Genomic DNA, 20,747 nt, shown 5'->3' with positions numbered 1-20,747 from the left:
ACACTCCTTCTGCCTGCTTAGGAACCCAGGGCCAGTCCTCTAGAGGATGGACCACAGTTCCCCACAAAATTCCACAATAAACCAAGTGCTATCAAAAATTCTTTTTTTAAAAAAATTAAGGTAAAACCTATACATCATAAACCATAAAATGGTTTAAAATAACCATTTTAAAGTATACAATTTAGTGGGATTTAGTGTATTGACAATGTTGTGCAATCAGCATCTCTCTCTACTTTCAAAACCTCATCACCCACCGAAAGACACAACTACCTTGGATACTTGCTATACACCCCCATTCTATCGCCTGGCAAACATACATGCTTTCTGTCACTAGGGATTTGCCTATTCTGTATATTTTATATAAAAGGAATAATACAAAATGTGATCTTTGGTATGTTTTCACTTATAATCTTTTTGAGGGTAATCCAAATTGTAGCATGTCTCAGGACATCATTCCTTTTTGTGGCTAAATAATATTCTATGAGAGGCACGTATCACAATTTGTTACTCAGCAACCCTATATACAGTCAATGGAATTCTCCAGGCCAGAATACTGGCGTGGGTAGCCGTTTCCTTCTCCAGGGGATCTTCCCAACCCAAGGATCGAACCCAGGTCTTCCACATGGCAGGCGGATTCTTTACCAGCTGAGCTACCAGGGAAGACATTATCCCGTCACCGGTTGACATTTGAATTGTTAACACTTTTTGAATATTATGAATAGTGCTACATGATCATTCTTGAACAAGTATTTGAGCACCTGTTTTCTATTTCTTTGGGTATGTACCTAGGAGTAGGAAATGGCAACCCACTCCAGTGTTCTTGCCTGGAGAATCCCAGGGACAGGGGAGCCTGGTGGGCTGCCGTCCATGGGGTCACACAGAGTCGGACACGACTGAAGTGACTTAGCAGCCGCAGCATTGTTGGGTCAAACGGCAATTCTATGTTTAAGTTTTTCACAGACCAACAAACTATTTTCTACCAGCAATGTATGTAAGTTTTTAACTTCTCCACAACATGGTCCAACTGGTTTTTCCTTTTTTTTCAAATTATACCCATCCTAGTGGGTGTAAAGTGGTAGGCAATTCTGGTTTTTTTTTTTCATTCAATAAACTCTTATTGGATGTGTCATATGTACTAGGTACAGAAACCAGGGCCAGATTCTGAAGTAACTGGTGTCTTCAGTAGATACCAAAAGACATTTGATGACATTCAATATCCAGTCTTGATTTTTTTTCACTCTCATTAAAATAGATGGATTTTAAAATTGTGGTTTTAACCATTTTCATTTTTAATGTTTCATTTTGTTTATATTTTGGCCACACCACGTGGCATGCAAGAACTTAATTCTCTGACCAGGGATCGGACCCATGCCCTCTACAGTGGGAGCATGGAGTATTAACCACTGGACCGCCTGGTTTGAATCATTTTTAAATATGTACAATTCAGTGGCATGAAGTACATTCACAGTGTTGTGTAACCACACCACTATTTCCACAACTTTAGCGCAAGGAGAAACACTGCACCCATTAAAAAATAATTCATCAATCTTCCATCCCGTTTCCTAGGACCTTCTATTGCACTTTGTCTCCATGGCTCTGCCTACTGAAGATAATGAATATAGGCGGAATCATAAAATATGTGCCATTTTGTGTCTGGTTTCTTTCACTTAGCATATCTTTACAACATTCATCCAGGTTGTAGCATGTACCAGAATTTTGGTCCTTTTTTTTATTGTAAGAAAATAAACATAAGATGAAATTTAATGTTTTAAAATATACAGTTCAGTAGCATTACAGACATGCACGTTGTTGTACCAACACCACCATTCATGTCCAGAATTTCAACTTCTCAAACTGGAACTCGCAACCCATTTGACAATAACTTTCCATTCCTTCCTTCCCAGTCTTGGCAATAACCATGCTACCTTCTGTCTCTGTGAATCTGACTACTCTTGATATCGCATATACATGGAATCCTACAGAATTTGTCCTTTGCCCCTGGATTATTTCAAGTAGCTTAGTGTCTTCAAGATTCACTTACACTGTAGCATGTTTCAGAATTTTTTTTTAAAGCCTAAATAATGTTCCATTGTACGTATAGACCTAGAGCTTTGTAGTTTACCCTCACAGAGATCTTGTACCTATTTTGTTAGATTTATACCTAAATATTTTGTTTCCTTTCTTCTTCTTTGTTGGTGCTGGGTTTTTAATGTTATTATTTTTTCTTCTTTTTGTTTCTCGGTTTTTAATTCTAATTGATTACTGATCTATAAGAAAGCTATTAGCCAGCCACTGCACTTCATTTGATGCTGCACTTCCACTCCCTAACCATCCTTGGCTCGAGGCAGCACCAAAGGAGTCCAACTCCCATAATCAAGAGCATCACTTCCCCCCAAGAAGCCCCAGGCTCCCACGCACCTGCAGGGGAGCAGACGGGCACTCTCAATCTGAAGCAGTCTCTCTTATGCCAGGTTCATGCTGAAATGTGCAGAAACAGGCAAACACTCACCCAGTAATGAGAAAGGGAAGTTTAGGGGTCCTCACCTAACATGCTCAGATACTCTTTACAACCCCATGGACTGTAGCCCACCAGACTCCTCTGTCCATGGGATTTTCCAGGCAAGGATACTAGAGTGGGCTGCCATTTCCTTCTCCAGGGTCTTCCTGACCCAGGGATTGAACCTGGGTCTCCTGCCCTGCAAGGCGGATTCTTTACCAGCTGAGCCACTAGGGAAGCCCAAGTCCGCACCCAAGTTAGGACTTAAAAGAGAAGTCTTCCGGAAGAAAGTGCTCTTGAAGCCAAACCGCGGAGACTACCAACTTGGCTGGTAGAGTTGAAAGGTGAAGAAGGGGTTGTCGTCACAGGTCACTTGTGCTTGCTGTGAGTTCCCTGTGTCTAGACCCTGGTTCGCCCATTTGCTTTCCTGCTTATGGCCTTGCACTGTGCCCAGGTTACAGACTGTGGACAAAGCTAGGTGATAAATCGCTCTTGTTAGTGTCTCCCTGTGCTCTTTGAGAGGGCACATGCCTAAGGGTGGAATTTCTGGGTCTGGGTCTAGGTGAAGGTCCCCCCCTTTAGAAAATCATGCAAGTCAGTTTTTTGAAGTGAGTGCAAATTTACCCTCCCACAGCCAGGAAGAAAAGACTGCATCTTTTTTATTTCACATAGAAATCTCCCCCCTCCTCTCCCTACCGCCATTGCCCATCCCCTGCCCTGCCTGGCCCAGGCCATGCCAACAGCAAGTCAGAGGCAGGCAGAAGCCTGGGCGGGCCGAGGCGGCCTGAGAAGCCTCAAGACTTTGGTGCTTACGGTCAACAAAAGACGCTGGTCTGAGGACCAGAAGTAGCCCAGCCACATCTGATCATGGCTATAAATGGAAGTCTGGAACAAGGGGCAAGCCCTGCTGGCAGAACACTGAGCTGATCACGTCAGCCCCCACAGGGAGACCCAGTATGATGGAGGTGGGGCAGGGTGTGTGCAGGAAAAGTAGGTTTCTGGGCCCCACTTTCACCCCCATCTTCTTATTTATCCTTGTCCACAGGGCTGGTCCTAGAAGAGGGGCCACGCCTGCCAAACCCTCTGCCAAGCCAGTCACCAGTCCTCGGCCTGTAAGTCAGAGGCATGCATCTGGCCACTGATCAGACTCACTGTTTTCACTGCCACAGGAAATTATCCAGCGTGGCCTGGGACGGGGTGGGCGCTGTCCTGGCCCCCAGTTTCTGCCTAGCCCTGGCCTTGGGCTTTGGTTTAACTGGCAGTGGGCGGATCATAGTTGTGTCGGTCTGAAGGAAATGTCAAGGAAGAGGCCTACAGAGAGGACTGGAACGCAGAGCTCAGCCTTGGGGGTGGGCAGCGCTGCTACACGGGGCAAGGTCTGGCTCTGCCCACCTAGCACCGCAGCCACCAGTAAGCTGGGGTCTGGGGGCACAGGTGAGGGATGATGTGGGCACCATAGTTTAGCTCAGCCCAACACCACAAAATAAGGATACAGGCTGGATGAATTTGGTTCGGCCTCCAAGTCCATCGAAGCCAATCCTTACCTAAAGCAGAAGGAAGAGGTGAGTGGGCTGGCCTAATGGGCTAGGGCCACCCAGCTCCACCTGCAAGAAGGCAGACACTTTTCCCTTGTGGGAAACCGCACTCACTGCATCTGTGCTGCGGCAGGGCTCTGCCCTGACCCTCTTGGTCTGTTTCTGGCCCAGGACAGCATTCCGGATGAAGACGGGGAACGCACTAGCCAGCTCCTCATCAGGCTCCCCCAGACAGCGCTGGCCCCCCAGCGAGAGCTGGGACTCCTGCAGAGGGGACCCCAGAGCCAGGCTCGATGAGCCAGGTGGCAGCAAAGAGGAGGGTGGAAGGCATGTGGGAACAGGATCAGGATCTCTGGTGCCTCATCTGGAGGCAGGAAGGACAGGCAGTAGGGTTCCCAGGGTGGCTCCAGAGTGCTTCAGTCCTCCAGGAGTGAGAGGGCTCTGGCAAGACCCTGACTTCTCAGAAGACCAGCTTCATACTCAGTCCTGCCCAAGGATGGAGGGTGACTACCTGAACTTCTTCAGGGGCCTTACCTGCCTGGGGCCTTTGGGCATCTTCTTGGGAACGTCCTGAACAGGAGAACTGCGAGAGACGTGAGGATTAATGAGACAAGCAAGAGAAAGGCTTTGTATAGAGTGAGTACTCAGGAGAGGGAAGAAGAGGTGCTGGGACCAGATTCATGTCCAAACCCAGGTGACCCTCAGTGCCCCGTCAGCCACTTAGAGCTGTTAGCCCAGGACCTGCAGAGATCTCTTAGCCATCCTCCCTCCAGGCTGTGGAAGGGCCGGGGACTACCACTTACTGTGCCTTCTCAGGGAAGAGCCTCTTGGCAAGGCCATACTGGGTGCTGGAGGGCTGGGTTGGGGGAGTGTCCACATTAAAGGTGGCATTGAGGTCAATATCATCACCAAAGGCTGGCCGGCGAAGCTTCAGGCTCACCATTTCCATAGGAGCTGGGCTGTAAGGCAGAGACAGTTTGGTTACTCAAGATCACAGCGGCAACAGCCCCTCAAGCATTAGAGATGGATCAGCTCCAGGGGCCTGGAGCTCACACCTGGTTTAGAGCCATTCTTCAAGGAAACCCTAATCTCTCCAGAAAAAAGAGATTAGTCCTTGGCTTGATCCTTCACACAGTAGAAGTCTGGAAGACATGCAAGGAAGCAAGCAGAAACCCACAGAAAACCCAAATACACAAATGAAAAACGTTTTGTTCAAGAAGCCGCATTTCTCAGAGTGCATGCAAGGATCCTGTCAGAGAGGTGACCACAGACTGAAGCAGATGGATGTTCCTTCCAGTGATACTTATTATGGCCAGTAGACAGTATTAGAGACTGTCCAAACAACTCCCCTAGGGGCTGGCAATTTCAGAGCTTCAATATGAGACATACATTCAAGTAGTGTTCCTAGAGACTTCCCTGGTGGCCCGGTGTTTGGGAATCTGCTGTACAATGCAGGGAATGAGGGTTCGATGCCTGGTCGGGGAAGATCTCACGTGCCACAGCTGGGTGTGTACATCCTGGAGGAACCAGGGTGTACACAAGCCTCCAGAGCACCTCTGTGGCCCCTGGCACCCAATGGCATCTGAATATGAAGTAGTACCTGTGCAGAAGACAGTACGCTCATTTCTGCCGAGGAGACTAGGGAAGGGAGTACAGAGGACAGTGGACCCTTCAGTGTGGAGAAGAGCCGGAGGACACGGAGCAGGACAGAGCAGGGGCACAGGGAGCAGGGGGACATGGAACAGGACATGGAGCAGGGGGACATGGAGCAGGACACGGAGCAGGGGGACACGGAGCAGGACATGGAGCAGGGGGGACACAGAGCAGAACACAGAGCAGAGGGACACGGAGCAGGACACGGAGCCGGTGGACATGGAGCAGGACATGGAGCAGGGGGACACGGAGCAGGACACGGAGCAGGGGGACACGGAGCGGGGGACACAGAGCAGGGAGACACAGAGCAGGACACGGAGCAGGGGGACACGGAGAAGGACACAGAGCAGGAGGACACGGAGCGGGGGACACGGAGCAGGGGACAAAGAGCAGGGGGACATGGAGCAAGGGGACACGGAGCAGGACACGGAGCAGGGGGACATGGAGCAGGACATGGAGCAGGGGGACATGGAGCGGGGGACACAAAGCAGGAGGACATGGAGGACACAGAGCAGGGGGACACAGAGCAGGGGGACACAAAGCAGGACAACACGGAGCAGGGGGACACGGAGCAGTAAGGCAAAGGGTGTCCTGCTGTGAGGGGCAGTGTGATTGGCCTGAAGCCTGAAGGTCCACCCCGCCCACAAGGCCAGCTCCATGAGGGCTGAGTGCAGAGGGTCCTGGGAGGTGTTTGGCAAGGGAGTGGTAGGATTCCCAGGGGTTGCTATGCTGGACAGATGGGAGGAGTAGAGGATGGGTCCCAAGCCTCACACAGAGGTGGTAGAAAGGGAAGGGGTCAGGGAGGCAGCTCCTAAGTTAGATGGGCAGGCTCTGAGCAAACGAGTGGATGCACGGAAGAGGGAGCATAGTGATTTTCCAACATTGAAAACCGGCTCGAATAAAAGCAGCTGGGTCGCTGGGTCGTGTTTTCTGTCCAGACCACCAGCGGGCCAGCCAGGCCTGAGGACCCTCTCAGCCTGCCTGCTTCCGGGCGGCCACCCAGGCAGGGACACCCATCCCTCGGCCTCTTGGCTCCCTCTGCTGGCAGCTTTAGTGTGCCGGTGCTGGGACCAGAGGAGAGTTCTTTTGGTGGCTGGTTTCATGTTTGTTTCAGAACCTGGGGCAGGCGGATATATTAGGTGAGCTGCTCCATACACAAGATGCTCCTCCCCTTTCTCTGACCATCCCTATGTCCTTTCTGGCCTCTCTTTGTCAAAGCCCAGGGCCTGCCTCAAAGCTGCTTTTCAGCTCAGTCTTGGCTGTCACTCAGGCCAGGAGGTCCACAAGCTTCAGACCGACCGGGGCCACCTACTCCCTACAAAGCCAGAAAGGGTGAAGACACCCTTACCAGGGAGCTCCTCCAGCTTGGAGCCCCTGTTCCCCCCCAGAGGGTCAACGAACCTCTCTAAAACGAGGGTCAACGAACCTCTCTAAAACGAGGCGGTTGATAGTTTCACTGTCTCCTGGTGGCAGCTTCAGGGTTTCCTGCAGTATCGTCAGCTTTTTTTTCAGGCTCTTCAGGAAGGAAAGAGAAGAGTGTGAAAGAAAGGCTGAGGCACCAAGTCCAGAGTGACCGCCACGGACGTGAGCAGTACACATGAAAGGCAAGCCCACTGGGACCAGAACAAGGCCTGAAGGTCAAATATCAGGCTCAGGAGGCCAGGACCACCTGACCTCAGAACCCCTCTGGCGGTGACCTCCTCTGGTGACCGCCTCCTCCTCCGGTGAACCCCCCTCCTCTGGTGACCTCAAGGATACAGGTATAGGACAGACTGTGAGCAAGACCCCTGTGCTCTCTGTCCTCTGCTAAGGAGCCCAGGCTCCAGATCAAAGGCCAAGATTCTTGTCCTGACCCCGAACCAGGAGGATACAGGGAGCCCAGATCTGCGACCACTGACTGATGCAGGGTTTGTGGGCAGAACTCACCCAGCCCACGTCTTGGAGGGCACATAAACCACCCTTCCTCCCCACCTGCTCATAGATGTTTCTCACCGTAATTTCCTTGTCAGCACTCTGTAAGTCCTTCTGAGACGACTTCAGCTCCAACTTGGCCTGGTCCAGTTCAGAGCAGACTGTCTGCAACTGCAAGAAAGTGTAAGGAGCGAAGGACGAACACAGGGGTGGCTGTGTGCCCTGTCCCCACCTGCTGCTACACTAGCTCATGGGAGCCCAGACCCAGGAGGAGCGGGGACACAGGGAAGACCCGAGCTCCACGGGGCTGGACCTTTGTCTTAGTCTGGCAGCGTTCATCTGGAGCAGTCCAGGGCTCCTCCCTACATCCCTGCCCTGACATGCACCATGCCCAGAAATAAAAGCAGCTGTGTTGACTGATTCAGGTTTCAAGAGGCCTTCTACAGGGAGTCAGTCCCCTGGTGGTCTAGTGGTAAGAATTCTGGGTTTTCACTGCCACAGCCCAGGTTCAATCCCTGGTCAGGGAACAGAGGAACAAGGGGAATAAGCCAAATGGCAAAACACACACACACGCACAATAAATAAATAAAATAAACAAACCACAAAGAAAAGAACAAGAGGCCTCCTACTCTAGGCCTGGAACAAAAAACAGGCCCCTGAAGCCATCACATTTGGGACCTGTGTGCCCCGGCCAGCTGAGAGGTATCCAGAGAGCAGAGGGAAACAGAAGTGTGCAGCTGTTGGGGCGACAGTTGCATGACCTGCCACCCTAAGCAGACAAGCCACACAGCCAGAGTCAGTGCCTAGTGAGGACCAGAAGCCAGTCTCTGTGAGTCATCCCACAGCCCCAGGGCCTGGCCTAGGAGAGACTCACACGCATGACAGAAGAACAGCCACCTCTCCCCTCGCGCTAGGCTCCCCATTAAGTTACCTTGCTTCTGGAAGAAAGCAAGTCCTTCTTCAGTTTGTCAGCTAGCTCCCCTGAGGCCTTCCGTGCCTCTTTTAGATTCTCATACTCTCTACGAAGGGACCACGGAAAAGAGATGTCAGCCTGGGACATCCCCTGGTCAGACTGAGTCACAGCACTAAGCAAACACAAAGCCCAGCCCAAGCCCCCGGCCCTTCTCATTCCAACTCTGACACCGGAGCCCAGCAGGGACCAGCTGGCACTGCAGGGGGTCAAGCACCCCAGATGCTAGAAGAGCTAGTGAATATCTGTTTCCTGCCTGCTTGGAGGCACTGGAAATTTGAGAGGGTGTGCAGGAAACCCTGACCCCACTAGGAGGCCCCCTACACCACCTGGCTGCACATGAGGCATTGGGGAGCCTTCATACCTGTCAGCCAAGTGGCCCCTTTTCTCCAATCCCACACCCAGGGGAGTGAACACCTGAGCTAAGTTTCTGATGCAAGCCAGGCGGGGTCAGTAACCGCGTGCTAATGGGGAACAGGCTCCAGATATCAAACTGGAGCATGGCGAGCTGTGCTAACCCTAACCTCCTTAGAAATAACACTTATAATTCACATGCAATTCTCAATAATTCTGTGAGGCAGGTTATTATTATCTGTTCAGGAAGCTAAGGATCAGAGACGTTAAGAAACTGGCTCCTGGCCACACAGTAAGAGGTGGGATGTGGTTCAAACAAAGGCAGCAGGGCTCCAGAGCCTGCTCGTCACTCTGCCTGCTCTGTTTCACAAGAAATGGGCAACACATGGAGGGGCATGGCCTGGGGGCCATGACTCAGCTTGGATACAGGGGCCAGGTACACACTTCTTGAGGGACACGCAGTACACGGCCAGCTGCTCCACCGCGGACTGTCCCACACCCATGTCTCGGATCATCTCCTCCACCTCAGGCCGTTGGCTCCGGAGGAGGAGCTCGATTCTGAAAAACACCCGGCCCACGGCATTTAAAATCTGGAGGCTGATGGGTAGGTACCCAGTGCAGCTCTGCCTCCCTTTGCTGCCGTTGCTATGGAGACAGCCTGAGCTGCTAGGATGCTTTAGCAGGCAGCTCTGCCCAAAGAAAGGCCCCATCGCAGAGCTCAGCACAGCTGCAGGGATGCTGCTGAGGGAGAAGGGGGTGTTGACAGAGGGTCTCAGGTCAGGGATGCCCAGGGAGAGGCTCTTAGAACAAAAGCCGGCCAGGTTTCCCATGGCAAGTGGAGGAGCCCGCAGAGGCTGAGTAAGGCCTGAGCCCCCCGTGGCCTACGGGGAGCTGAGCCACCGAGCTGAGCCACCCCCTGCTGTAGCCCTGAGAGCCGTGCCCCGGGGGTGCAAGGGCACAGGGTAGGCCCCCGCTCTAAGCTCACCGCTCCATGTTCTTCATCTTGCTCCGGAGTCGGCGAGCCTCCTCTCGTGCTTGCTTGGCCTCATCCTGCTGCTGCTCCAAGTACTTCATCTGCTTCTGAAGAGCAAACGCACCCCCACATGTCTGTTGCTTGGAGGTTCCCAGGGGCCAAGGCTAAAATCACCGGAGAACTCCACCCTAGAACTGTCTGCTTTTGAAAATGCTGATAAGCATGTGCTCTAGCCCCAGGAGGTAAGGCTCCTGGGCCCCACTCTGACGTGTGCTTTTGCTGCTACGAGGCCCTGGACCAGCTGCTTCCTCACCCCCCTGGCTTGCTTCCTCCTGAGATACGTCTTACCATCAGTATAGCCCACTCTCAGCATCTAAAGGCCTGCTGGGGGCTGCCAGAGTCCAGGGACTGTGTAGGAAGCTGAAGAAGCCTGGAGCACAGATCCAGGCTGTGCTATCCATCAGCTATGGACAGTTGCCAGGGTAGGACAGCTGCCCTCAGCACCTGGCCACTTCATCTCTGACCTGGGAATGCCAACACACTCCTGCTCTGTGGCTAGGTTCTGGTTCGCTCCTTCCCTCCCATTGGCCAGGCCACATGATCCAATCCAGCCACCAAGCAGAGCCAGAAATGGCGAACACCCTGGGGCCCTATCTGTTCACCCAGATGGGTCCTTTTCCTTCTCAAATGGCACCCAGCAATGACTGGCTCCTTCATATGAGGTCAGAATTTCAACTGTGGATTCAGATCAATCACCTCCTGCCCCTTGGATAGCAAGAGGCTCACCAACCCAGGCCGATACAAAATTCATCTGGGTCTGGAGCCGCTTGCTCTGAAGGCTTTGATCTGCCCGGTCAGCTCAGCACAGCCGACTTCAAAGGCCCCCTGCTCCTCTCTGGGATGCTGTTTGATCTGGCTCCAAAGAGCAGCCCAGCCAAGGACAGGCACGCTAATGGAAGGTTCTTCAGGCTGGCTTTGTCAGTGGAGTACAAACCACTTTGGGAAACATAGCCTAGGCTCACTGAGGTCTTGGTTGAGCAGTCCTTCCACGAAGCACTGGGCAGGCCTCACCTCTCCAAACTAACTAGTACAACATCCACAGATGCGGGCAACACGACCCTTTTCTCATGGGCTGGGAGGGAGGCCTGGGGAAGATGGAATTTCCCTCCATTTTACAACTGTAACAGACCACGGTATTGACCAAGGCAGACACAAAAGACAAGCCCACAGTGGTGAGCCCAGGAGGAAGGCTGTATCTCCCCACCAACCTGTGCCCACGGGGGCTGGGGACTCACCTTGAGGGTGGAGCACAGCATCTCGGCCTTGTCCAAAGCCCTCTGCAGGGACTCCACAGTGGCATTGCGCTCGTCCAGCGTGTCCCGCAGAGAGTCAATGATGAGCTGGCTGTCTCGTTTTTCCTTCTCTGGAGCAGGGGTGGGGGACAGAGGGAGAGGAGAGGCCTGTCCACTATGCACTATGAGAACCTGAGCCCCTGGGCCCCAGCACCCCACCCCAGAGCCAGGTGAGGAACAAGTTGTGGGCCACAAGTCAGGCAGCCTGCTTATCTCTCTGGCAAGCACCAAACCAGGGATGCCCAGCCATTCTGGGGATGAGACCCTTTTTCTGCTGCTCAGAGTTACTGGAGTAAAGATTTCACTGCTCCCTGATCCCATGGTCTAGTTAATTCATCATCCCAGAACTCAAGCACTGAAAAAGTCAAAGTTAAAGTCGCTCTGTCGTGTCCAACTCTTTGTGACCCCATGGACTATACGGTCCATGGAATTCTCCAGGCCAGAACACTGGAGTGAGTAGCCTTTCCCTTCTCCAGGGAATCTTCCCAACCCAAGGATCGAACCCAGATCTCCCACACTGCAGGCAGATTCTTTACCACCTGAGCCACAAGGGAAGCCCAAGAATACTGGAGTGGGTAGCCTGTCCCTTCTCCAGGGGATCTTCCCAACCCAGGAATCAAACTGGGGTCTCCTGCATTGCAGGTGGATTCTTTACCAACTGAGCTATGAGGGAAACCCCTCAAGCAGGTTCCTGCCAAATCGGGCAACGGAACCCTCAACTACAATATTCTGAACTGTCAAGTAGACTCCTCCCAGCCTGGGTCCTAGGCAAGCAGCCCCAGACAAAGAAGAGGCTCACCTCATCTGGGTGAACAGCATCAGTCACCTCCCTTTCCTTTCCTTTTCTGTCATCACAAGAGCTGATAAGACTCTTGGATATACCAAGCAGGGAGAGCCCCTGGATATGCCAGAAGGCTGAAGCCTTCCTCCCAGGCCTCAGTCCAATACCCAAGTCAGGGGCTTCCCAAGGCCTCTGAGAACTCACCTTTCTGGGAAAGCAGGGCTCTGGTATTATCCAGTTCATTCTGCAAGGCAATACTCACAGTGAGCAGCAAGAAGGCATCACAGCTGGCCACCCCCAGCCTCACATAAGGTCTGTGGGGAGCCCCCGGCGGGGCCAATGAGGCCTGTGGGCCCAGGGAAGCATGAACCTGCTGCTCCTCAAGGCCAAGTGAGATCAACAAGGGAGACAGAAGCCTTGCTTTATCTCTGAGTGTCTTTTTAAAAGTCGGTAAAATGAAGATAATCTCAGGTACAAGACCCTAGGACGGGAAAAGAGGCATAACAGGGGACAAAAGAAATGGATCCTGGCCTGCGCGGTTGGTTTTATGGCAGAAGTTTCCATTGTTTTCTCGGGCCTGTGCCCGTCCTGACCTTCCCTGGCATTAGCTGGACCCAGTGGGGACACAGATTTGGGATGGCCAAGCACCCTGGGCCACACTGCTCCCTCCACCCTGGGTCCTACCTGCTTCACGGTCTACCTGCTCCCAGCCCTAAGCTGGCTCTGTGTACCAGGACTCTTCCAGCCCCAGAATCCCATAGGGTAGGGGAGCCAAGACAATTCTGCACCCCTAGATGAAACCTCACCTGTGCTAGGCTCTAACCAGACTGCTGTGAGGGTCAAAGGAGCCTCCCCAAGCCCGTACATATGTTCCAAAGCCACTGCCACAGAACCACTGAGAGGCTGGGGCAGAAGAGAGCCCCACTCCCATTCAGGAGTCCCATGCACTCAACACCCTTGTGGGCAAGAGATGTACCTACTCCATAAGCAGGAAAACCAGGCTCAGTAGACCTGAAAGGCTTGGCCTAGGGCCCATGATGGTAGCTAGATGCAGAACAATCCTCATCCAGGTTACTCTTCCCAGGTCAATGCAAAACTCATATGACCAATACAAGGCTGGGCCCCTGTCGTGGCTAAGCTCCTGTTGTCAAACTCTCTACTCAGGACTTTGAGGCAGGAGCTCTTGGTGGCTGAGCTGGTTAAACAGGCTGGACATCTCAGCTGGAAGCCATGGGTAGAGAAGGGCACACACAGGCTGCCTGAGAGCAGCTGCCAGCCCAACCTTACTGCTAGTCCCTAGCACCTTCCACACCCAAGCAGGGTGCCTTCCAAGCCCTTGCTCCAAACTACTCAAGATTTTGCCTTCCTGTCTCCCAGATATGGCTTAGAAAATCAGAAAGAACTGAAGCTGCCTTTGTTGCTTTTCTCACAAGGAGGACACGGCTTAAAACTGGGAGCAGTTACCATGACGATGAACACGTTAGCTTTAAGCACAAAAGCTCCACATCTTGAAGCAGTGAGGTTCCAAGGACGTCACAGCCCCCCCGGGGGCCAGGGCCAAATGAATCCTAATCTGACAGATGCCCAGAAAATTAACCCTCAGAGTCCAGGTTCACTTGCGAACCCCAATCCCACTTCCTTGAGAGGTTTCTGCCAATCCAATCCCTTTGTGCACAAAGCAAGCTAAATCTTAGGCTTGGAGGGGAAGCAGCAGAAGTGTGGGAGGGTGTGGGTTTCCATCCTGGCTGCATATCTCGATTCCAGGGTCCCTGCCCTCCACTCCTGCTCTGGGAAAGACTCAGGCACCTGGATACACACCAAGCTGCCCAGGCAGTTGTGACGCACAGGCAGGTTTGTGAACAGTGGGTTCACACACCTTCCCTGGCTGAGGACTGGAAAAGATGGTTGTACATACTTTGTAAGTTGAGGGGACTTCGAGAGACACATTCTGAACTATGGTCAGAACTGCTCTGAAATCCCAAGAGGAGGGCTCACAGTCAGGTGGCTCCCTTCCTGACAGAGGATTTCTCCAATGACTGGAACATCATCAATTATTCTCTGCTCTCACTGTCCCAGCCTTGAATTCTCTATCAAGTCTCCTCTTCCAGAACCCATCTCCAGACTCTAGGTACCCTCCTTGGGTAGGAGCAGAAAGCGAACTCTCAGAGGGCCTGGGATTCAGCAGAATGAGATAAAGTCTGGGTACCTTTAAGAATTCTGCATCTAAGACATTCTCCTCCTCCTGGGCAAGGTCAAAGTAGAGCTTATTGATAATGGTTCTTTTGCCGACCTGAATGAAAGAACAAGACACAGTGTGACTGCATAGCTGGGTCATGGGCAAGGAGGACAGGGGACATGCAGCCAAGCCCATCTCCCGCCTAACTTTTCACAGCACAGCCCTTGAAGGGAGGTGACCTCTGCAATCCTGTAGGTGTCCCAAGCTGGGTACCACTAGTTACTGAGTCCTGTCATTACAGATCCATGTGGTAACTGCTCAAAAGATACCCCAACTCTAGGTGGTGGGCATTGCAAGGGAAAGGCAGATAAGGAGACTAAATCTAGCCAGGTGAAGACTGGCCCAGGCAACGAGTCCATCTGCCAGCTCCCCTTGGGCAAAAGCAGGCCTCCCGCACTGTTTAAGAGCACAAGTGAGGCTCAACCAGCCTCAAACCAGATGGTCCAGACAGGTCAAAGACATTGCTTTGTTTCAGAGACCTCTTCTCATCCTTGCTCCCTGGCAAGGAATGTCTTTGGCTGAGGAGTTTTCACCCCACCAACTTTACCTGGATTCGGCACTGCGGGCAGGTCCGACTTGGTGCTGTCTCAAACCACTGAATTAGGCTGGAATGAGAACAGAAAAACAGACTGGTTTTAGGGGAGACATACAGGCCAGGTAGCCACCCTGACCATTACAGCATCTGAACTGCTCCTCTGTGACCCATCGCCTGCCCACCCAGGAGGGTAGCACCTCAGGTAGTGATGGTATATCCTACAAGGCCTGACTAGTGCAAGCAATCCAACCAACTGGCCGTTTTGTTTTGTTTTTTTTTTTTTGCCCTTGCTGGCTTGGACTTCTCTCCCCTGAGCTGTAATTTTATCAACTTTCTAGGCTTTGACTGGGGTTAGGGGCAATGGTCAAAGTCAGGGTCCCTCAGAGACAGGAATTATAATACTCCAAAGGGGTAACTTTCAAAGTGAGGGTAAACGAGAGGTAGCAAGCAGAAGTAAAAGTAAAACACAGCCCAGCTATGCACCATCGATCTGCCCTAAACTTTAAAATATTCTTCTACTAGGGCATTATCTGGTGGTCCAGTGGTAAAGGACTCTGTGCTTTCACTGCCTGGTTGGGGAACTAATATCCCACAAGCCAGGTAGTGCAGTCAAAACAAAATCAAGATGTAGTGGACAATCTACTAGTTGGCCTACTTGTAGACAATCCCCCCCAGGGACCAGGGAAAAACAGTCCTTTTGGGAAGATGATACCATCTTTCTAGACTGCAATTTTTTTTTTCTATAAATATTTTTTCAAATACGTATAATACAAAGCTAACCATGCACGATGACGGAATACTACACAGCAATGAGAATGAATGAGTCTATAACTCAGAACAAATTATGGGTGAATTACATAAACGTAAGATTGAAGAAGAGAAACCTGATACCAAAAAACACACACAAACAGTAAATTGTGTTTAATTCCATTCACATAAAGTAAAAGGTAGGTAAAACGCATCTATGTTGCTGGAAGTCAAGACAGTGGCTATCATGTGTGGAGGAAAGGCAGACTGGTGGGAGTAACTGGAAGACTGCACGGGGCCCTGCTGCTGCTGCTGCTAAGTCGCTTCAGTCATGTCCAACTCTGTGCGACCCCATAGACAGCAGCCCTCCAGGCTCTCCCATCCCTGGGATTCTCCAGGCAAGAACACTGGAGTGGGCTGCCATTTCCTTCTCCAATGCAGGAAAGTGAAAAGTGAAAGTGAAGACGCTAAGTCGTATCCGACTCTTCGCGACCCCATGGACTGCAGCCCACCAGGCTCCTCCATCCATGGGATTTTCTAGGCAAGAGTACTGGAGTGGGGTGCCATTGCCTTCTCTGGCACGGGGCCCTTGGACTCTTTAATCCACAGAGACTGGTTAAGAGGCCAGAGGAGAAATTCAGGCAAGGCTTTCTTGGGACTGCACCAGGAGGGAGCAAAAACAAGCAACAGGTGTCCTTGCTTGCTCGCTGGGGAGAGGGGAGTGAGGAGCGGGTTCCTCATATGGGGTGAGTGCAGAGGGGCGGATTGGCAGGCTGAGCCACAGGGGTAGCTTAGGTGGCGGTGTGCCCGCCCCTTCGGTGGTCCTGTGTGGAGGGATCCTGTACAGTACCCTGGTTTTGCTCCAGAAATGGCAGCTGGGTTTTGGCCTTTTTGTATGTTCTTGTTCATAGTTTGCCCGAGCTGAGCACGCATGTCCTTTTAGTCCCTTTTAGTTTCTTTGTATTCTGTTGTTTGAGGAGGCATTTGTCTAGGTGCAAACGCAGGCATTCTGGAAGAGTGTCCCCGGTCCCAGTCTTTCTCAGCAGGAAGTTTCTGAAGTGCTGATGTCTAGTTTCTTGCTCTGAATTCTGGTTGCATAGGTGTGTTCAGTTTGCAAAAATTCTGCAAGCTATACATTTCTTATATTTGTACTTTTATGTATTATACTATATTTCAATACAATGCTTGGTTTTAAAGTAAACAGTCACACAAGAGAAAGCACTGTACGTTGTAAACCAGAACATAACCACAGAGACTTCAGACACTGGAACTGTCCCTCACCATGACAGATGCACTATGCCGGATAAACAAAAATTAAGATCGAAAATATCAAGAGAATTTGAAAATAAAAGGTGACATATCAGAACTTAATAAGAAATAAACAGAAATTCCAAAACTGAACAAATGGCCCAAATTAAGAATTCAATGGATGAATTTAATAGCAGTTTAGGCAGAGTTGAAGAATCAGTACATTGAAAGATATGTCAGAGGAAACACTGAGAATTAGAAAGGTGGAAAAATACGTAAGAAATGATAAGAGATATAAAAGTTATCGTGAAGTCTAGGATACATATAATTAGAAGTTTCAGGAAGAAAGCATTAGGTAAAATAACGCCCTCACCTCTATGTCCTAATTACCAAAACTTGTGAATACGCTACCTTATACAACAAGAGTAATTTGGAGCTGTGATTAAGTTAAGGAGATGGGGAGATTACCCAGGGGTGTCTCATGTAATCACAAGCGTCCTTATAAAAGAGACAGAGTGTTAAGAGTCATACAGAGAGGTTTGAAGATGTAACACCGCTGACTCTGAAGATGGCGAAAGAGGCCATGAGCCAAAGAAGGCACAGCCCCATTTCCATCTTCATTTTAACCAAGCAAGACCCATTTTGGACTTCTGACCTCCAAAAGACCTTCTGTTGTCTTAAGCCACTAAGTTAGTGGTAATTTGTTACAGCAGAAATGAGATGCTAACATAGAAAGAAAAGAGATAATGGAATAGAGGCAATATATGAAGAAATATGGCTGATAGTCTCCCAGAACTGAGTAAAGAAATTGTTCCACAAGTTAAAGAAACCTCATGAATTTCAAGCAGAATAAATAAAAATAGTAACAAAAAGTGAATTGAGGTAACTATATTATTGAGAGACAAAACAAACTTTAAGTCAAAAAAGCATACAAGAGATAATGACTTTATATATTGATAAAAGGCTCACTCCAACAAGAAATAACAATTATAAACATATATACACCTAACAAAATAGACATGAAATATATATATGAAAGAAAATTGTACAGAATTAAGGGAGAAATAGCAAGTTCTATAATAAAAGTTGGAGGTGTTAATATTACACAATTTCAATAATGGATAGAACAATCAGACAGATGATCAATATGGAAACAGAAGGCTTGAACAACACTTTATACCAACTAACCTAACAGATGTATACTCCCCCCAACAATAGCAGAAAACACATTCTTCTCAAATGCACATGGAACATTCTCTAGGATAGGCCATATGGTGGGCCACAAAACAAATCTTAAAATTTTTTACAAGATTGAAAATCACACAAAATAGATTTTCTGATTAAAACAGAATGAAACTAAAAATCAATAACTGAAGAAAAATGGAAAATTAACAAATGTGTGGAAATTAAACAACACACTCTTAGACAACCAATGGGTCAAAGAAGAAATCACAAGGGAAATAAGAAAATACCATGAGATTAATGAAAATGAAAACATCAAAACCGTGTAAGACAGCAAAAGCAGTGCCAAGAGGGAAACTGATAGCTTTAAACACACACAGGAAAAGCAAAGATACCCATTACGATGGCTATTATTAAAAAAAAAAAGTTTGGCAAGGATGTGGAGAAACTGGAACCCTTGTGAATTGTTAGTAGGAACATAAGATGGTACAGCTGACACAGGAAAACAGAAGGGCAGCTTTTCAAAACATTAAACATAGAATTACCATATGATCCAGCTAGTCCACCTCTCGGGATAACCCAAAATAAATGAAACTAGTAACTTGAAAATATACTTGTACACCACTGTTCATAGTAACATTACGCACAGTAGCCAAAACATGGAAACAACCCAATGTCTATTAACAGATGAAGGGACAAACAAAATGTGTTTTCATACAATGAATAATAATCCCTTAGTCATAAAAAGGAGTAAAATTCTGAAACATGCTACAACATGGATGAACTTTGAAAACACTATACTTAGTGAAATAAGCCAAACTTAAAAGAATCAAATGTGATTTCACTTATATGAGGTCCCTAGAAAAGAAAAATTCACGGAGACAAAGTAAAACAGAGGTTTCCATGGGCTGTGGGAAGGGGGGAATGGAAAATTATTGTTTAAAGGATTCAGTCTGGACTGATGGAAACGTTCCGGAAATAGTGGTGATGGTTACACAACGTTGTGAATGTTAATGTCACTGAATTGTACTCTTAAAACGGTCAAAATGGAAAGTATCTTCGAGCTCACTGAGTAAACATTCTCCTGAAAAATTTTTTAAATTTTTGAAGTTTTCATTGAAATTAAATGGTGGCAGACATGTCCAAGAAATATTGCAGGAATTTGATTCCTTTATGAATCTTATGAGAGATCAATGTGTGAAGCTGGGCAACAGAACAATACTGAAATGGTATTAATATGAGAAAATGGTATCATCATATCAGAAGTTTTGGAGCAAGTATAAATAAAGGCTGTGTTCACCAGAAAAATCAATTGCTTCCATATGTCCTTTCCAAAGGGCCTATTTTACTATGATATAAAAATCAGGTCATATACATTTTCATAACTGAACTTTTTTGTTAAGTAAGCTTTTGCAAAATGTTAAATGTGGAGAAGGAAATGGCAACCCGCTCCAGTATTCTTGCCTAGAGAATCCCATGGACGGAGGAGCCTGGTGGGCTGCTGTCCATGATGGGGTTGCACAGAGTTGGACACGACTGAAGCGACTTAGCATGCATGCATGCATTGGAGAAGGAAATAGCAACCCACTCCAGTATTCTTGCCTGGAGAACCTAGGGACAGAGGAGCCTGGTGGGCTGCTGTCTATGAGGTCGCACAGTGTCGGACAGGACTGAAGTGACTTAGCAGCAGCAGCAGCAGGAATATTCAAACATATTCATGTATAAGTTTATGTATAGCTGAAATCAACACAACATTGTAAATCAACTATACTACAATAAAAAAAAATTTTTAATGTTAAATGTTAAGTCATATATATATATTACTCCAATAGAACAGTGTATAATGGAAAAAAAAAAAGGAAAAGGAAAAAATGGTTAATTTTATGTTACACGTATTTCATCACAATTTAAAAAAGAAACTCAAGACTCAGCCTGTCCACAGCTACCAGGGGGTTCCCCCACCAGCTGTGCACTCAACAGAATGGTCCTACCAATTAGCAGAACACCTTGATTCGAGAGCACCTCCTTGCCATTTGATGTTAATTTGGGTTTGCTTAGGTCAGTGAATACAGTGGAGTGTCTGACCAAGAAGACGACTCTGGACAGAATCATTCCAAACCATCAAGCAAACCACAACAAATCCAGTAGACTGTTGGTTACCAGGTCTGGCAGAAAACAAAGGGCTCACTAATGTGGTGAAAGCATCTGCAAGGACAAATAATTTTGAAACCACATCTCTCTGCAAGCCAATCAAAGAAACCTCTACTCAGTCTTCATTAAACCAAGCCTGTACCTCCCCCTCTCCCCACCCCCAGCCTCAGCTCAGCTGTCACCTCCTCGGGGAAGCCTGCCACACAACTCGCCTCTGCCTAGGTCAGGAACTCTCGTGGGATTCCCGTCTAATGCCTTCCTCATCACCAGTCTGGGCTCCGGGGACGGATCGCCCGGAGCCCCGACACCCTACTGTCCTGTAGCCCTACGGGAGCGAGGGGCCAGCTCCAACACAGCGTTCACTCACCAATGCGAGTGGAAGGTGTGGCCGCAATGGATGGCGGCCACGTCGCGGGAGTGATCAAAGAAGTCGGAGCAGATGGTGCACAACGCACGGATAGGCATGATGACTGGTCTCGAGTAGCCGAGGTAGCCAAGGAAACGGCGACGGGTCCAGCTTGGTGGCCGTGCCTCCGCGTCTTCACTAGCTTCGAATTTGGCTCCACGGCGCAACTTCCGTGAGAGGATCGGAAGTGGCTGCACGGAAGGTTGGGTCCCGATT

The 20,747-nt window shown here is 49.4% G+C and overlaps 1 protein-coding gene and 1 pseudogene across 2 annotated transcripts; one reads left to right on the top strand and one right to left on the bottom strand.

Annotated features, from left to right (window-relative positions):
* Nucleotides 1-1,714: 1,714 nt before the first annotated feature.
* Nucleotides 1,715-20,729, bottom strand: LOC102410036 (TRAF interacting protein). 2 transcript variants are annotated; one of them, XM_044933622.2, is made up of 16 exons: nucleotides 20,493-20,729; nucleotides 14,810-14,867; nucleotides 14,233-14,316; nucleotides 12,231-12,270; nucleotides 11,189-11,316; nucleotides 9,906-10,000; nucleotides 9,365-9,478; nucleotides 8,528-8,615; nucleotides 7,678-7,767; nucleotides 7,112-7,200; nucleotides 4,836-4,991; nucleotides 4,567-4,615; nucleotides 4,147-4,296; nucleotides 3,991-4,041; nucleotides 3,650-3,783; nucleotides 1,715-2,971 (listed from the first exon to the last, which is right to left on the bottom strand). In XM_044933622.2, exons 1-15 carry the CDS (start codon nucleotides 20,588-20,590, stop codon nucleotides 3,655-3,657), a joined length of 1,419 nt encoding a protein of 472 aa, XP_044789557.1. In that variant the 5' UTR covers nucleotides 20,591-20,729; the 3' UTR covers nucleotides 1,715-2,971; nucleotides 3,650-3,654. The 2 variants fall into 2 exon arrangements, with proteins under 2 accessions (XP_044789557.1, XP_006053343.1); XM_006053281.3 differs by lacking the exon at nucleotides 1,715-2,971 and having other exon boundaries at nucleotides 3,140-3,783.
* LOC112581266 lies at nucleotides 15,762-19,257 on the top strand (annotated as a pseudogene).
* Nucleotides 20,730-20,747: the final 18 nt, after the last annotated feature.

The sequence above is a fragment of the Bubalus bubalis genome, chromosome 21 (genome assembly GCF_019923935.1).
Source record: "Bubalus bubalis isolate 160015118507 breed Murrah chromosome 21, NDDB_SH_1, whole genome shotgun sequence".
Taxonomy (NCBI): domain Eukaryota; kingdom Metazoa; phylum Chordata; class Mammalia; order Artiodactyla; family Bovidae; genus Bubalus; species Bubalus bubalis.
The sequence above is the reverse complement of the archived record's forward strand: the minus strand, read 5'-3'. Positions and strand labels throughout refer to the sequence as shown.

What these genes read in the sequence shown, in the direction of transcription:
- LOC102410036 (XM_044933622.2), bottom strand. Translation starts at nt 20,590, where the DNA reads ATGCCTATCCGTGCGTTGTGCACCATCTGCTCCGACTTCTTTGATCAC. An exon ending in TGCTTTCTTCCAGAAGCAAG is followed by an intron (nt 7,768 to 8,527) that starts GTAACTTAATGG and finishes ACTTTCTTGCAG; the next exon opens with TTGCAGACAGTCTGCTCTGA. An exon ending in TGCCCAAAGGCCCCAGGCAG is followed by an intron (nt 4,297 to 4,566) that starts GTAAGGCCCCTG and finishes TCCCCTCTGCAG; the next exon opens with GAGTCCCAGCTCTCGCTGGG.